Below are 1,593 nucleotides of genomic sequence, written 5' to 3'. Positions count from 1 at the left end.
GCCTGTCAAGGTCCCTCTGGATAGCAACCCTTCTCTCTATCATGCCATAGACATCTGAGGTGTAATTCTTATGCCTAAAGGTATGTTCACATGAGACACCCTACTGTATCCAAGATCTTCATGTGGTACTGGCAACTGTAACTTAATGGAGATACACGTGTTCTGTAATGGCAACTGGAGGCTATGCACTTCAAATGCCACCAGATACCCCTGTTTAGACACCTAATTACTTTTTTTGAACTCAGGTGAGCTGAATGCCTTCCTGTCCTAAAGTCCTGTCACTGATCTTTCCTATATCCTTCTGGCAATGTGCCAGCGCTTCTTTTGAGGTGAGATATTTGTGGATGGGTGTTCAGCTGAGGGGAAGTGACCTAGGAGTTGGGGTGAAATAGCTTCATTCTCATTTTAAAGAGAGCCCCTTTAACTTCCCTATTCCTAAGGCTGTAGATAACAGGGTTCAATATAGGGGTCACCACAGAATAGAACAGAGAGAGCACCTTGTCCGCATCCAGGGAATAGCTGGATTTGGGACGTATATAGATGAACACAGCTGTCCCATAGAACAATGTCACTACAGTGAGATGTGAGAAGCAAGTGGAGAACGCTTTATACCTTCCTTTGACAGACCTGATTTTGAGGATGGAGGAAATAATGAGACCGTAGGACACCAAAATGAGCAGAAAAGGCATCAGGATGACAAAGGCAGCAGCCAGAATGATCTGCAGCTCATTCCAGTAAGTGTCCGCACACACCAGCATCAGCACTGGCTGGATCTCACAGAAGAAATGGTTGATCACGTTGGAGCCACAGAAGGGCAAAGAGAAGATAAATGTAGTGTGCCCAAGGGCCACAAGGTTGCCACATATCCATGAGGAAGCGGCCAGCTGCATGCATACCTTCTTATTCATGATACCCATGTAATGCAGAGGGTTGCATATGGCTCGGTAGCGGTCATACGCCATAGCAGCTAAGAGGCAGCACTCAGTTGCCCCAAAGAACAGAAAGAAATACATCTGTGCAGCACAACCTGCAAGAGAGATGGACGTATCACCTGAGAGAAGATTGACCAGCACTCTGGGCAGGGTGACAGAGGTGTAGCAGATCTCCAGAAATGACAAGTTCCTGAGGAAAAAGTACATGGGGGTGTGGAGGACAGGGTCCATGTTAATTACAAGAAGAATAATTAGGTTTCCCAGCACCGTGACGATGTAAATACATAGAAATAGGATGAAGAAGATGACTTTCATATCTGGGCGATGAGAAAAACCCAGGATAACAAACACAATCGCAGAAGTTTTATTTCCAGTGGTCCCTTCTTCAGAGAATTTCATCTTGGAACAATAAAGACACAGTGACAACAATGAAACAGTATAGTGCATTTCTTAAGCCAAATAGCTCTCTGTTGTTAGTAGTAGCTTACATGAAATTCAGGGAGTCAATTCCAGTCCTAAAGCAAGGCATCTACTGCTCTTTGAGAAGACTGACAGTGTGCACCCTGGCCACAATCTGCCATGCAGGCAAGACAGGGTGCACTCCTGTGGATCTGGTGTTGCATTTGTGAATCTTGCATGGATACGCTGGATAGCCCATGAT

The 1,593-nt window shown here is 45.4% G+C and overlaps 1 protein-coding gene across 1 annotated transcript; it reads right to left on the bottom strand.

Moving 5' to 3' along the window:
- Nucleotides 1-371: 371 nt before the first annotated feature.
- Nucleotides 372-1,331, bottom strand: LOC129210834 (olfactory receptor 10C1-like). Its single transcript, XM_054837133.1, has one exon. It carries the CDS (start codon nucleotides 1,329-1,331, stop codon nucleotides 372-374), a length of 960 nt encoding a protein of 319 aa, XP_054693108.1.
- Nucleotides 1,332-1,593: the final 262 nt, after the last annotated feature.

This window comes from Grus americana, chromosome 10, assembly GCF_028858705.1.
Source record: "Grus americana isolate bGruAme1 chromosome 10, bGruAme1.mat, whole genome shotgun sequence".
NCBI lineage: Eukaryota > Metazoa > Chordata > Aves > Gruiformes > Gruidae > Grus > Grus americana.
This window is presented reverse-complemented; position numbering and strand designations above follow the sequence as displayed.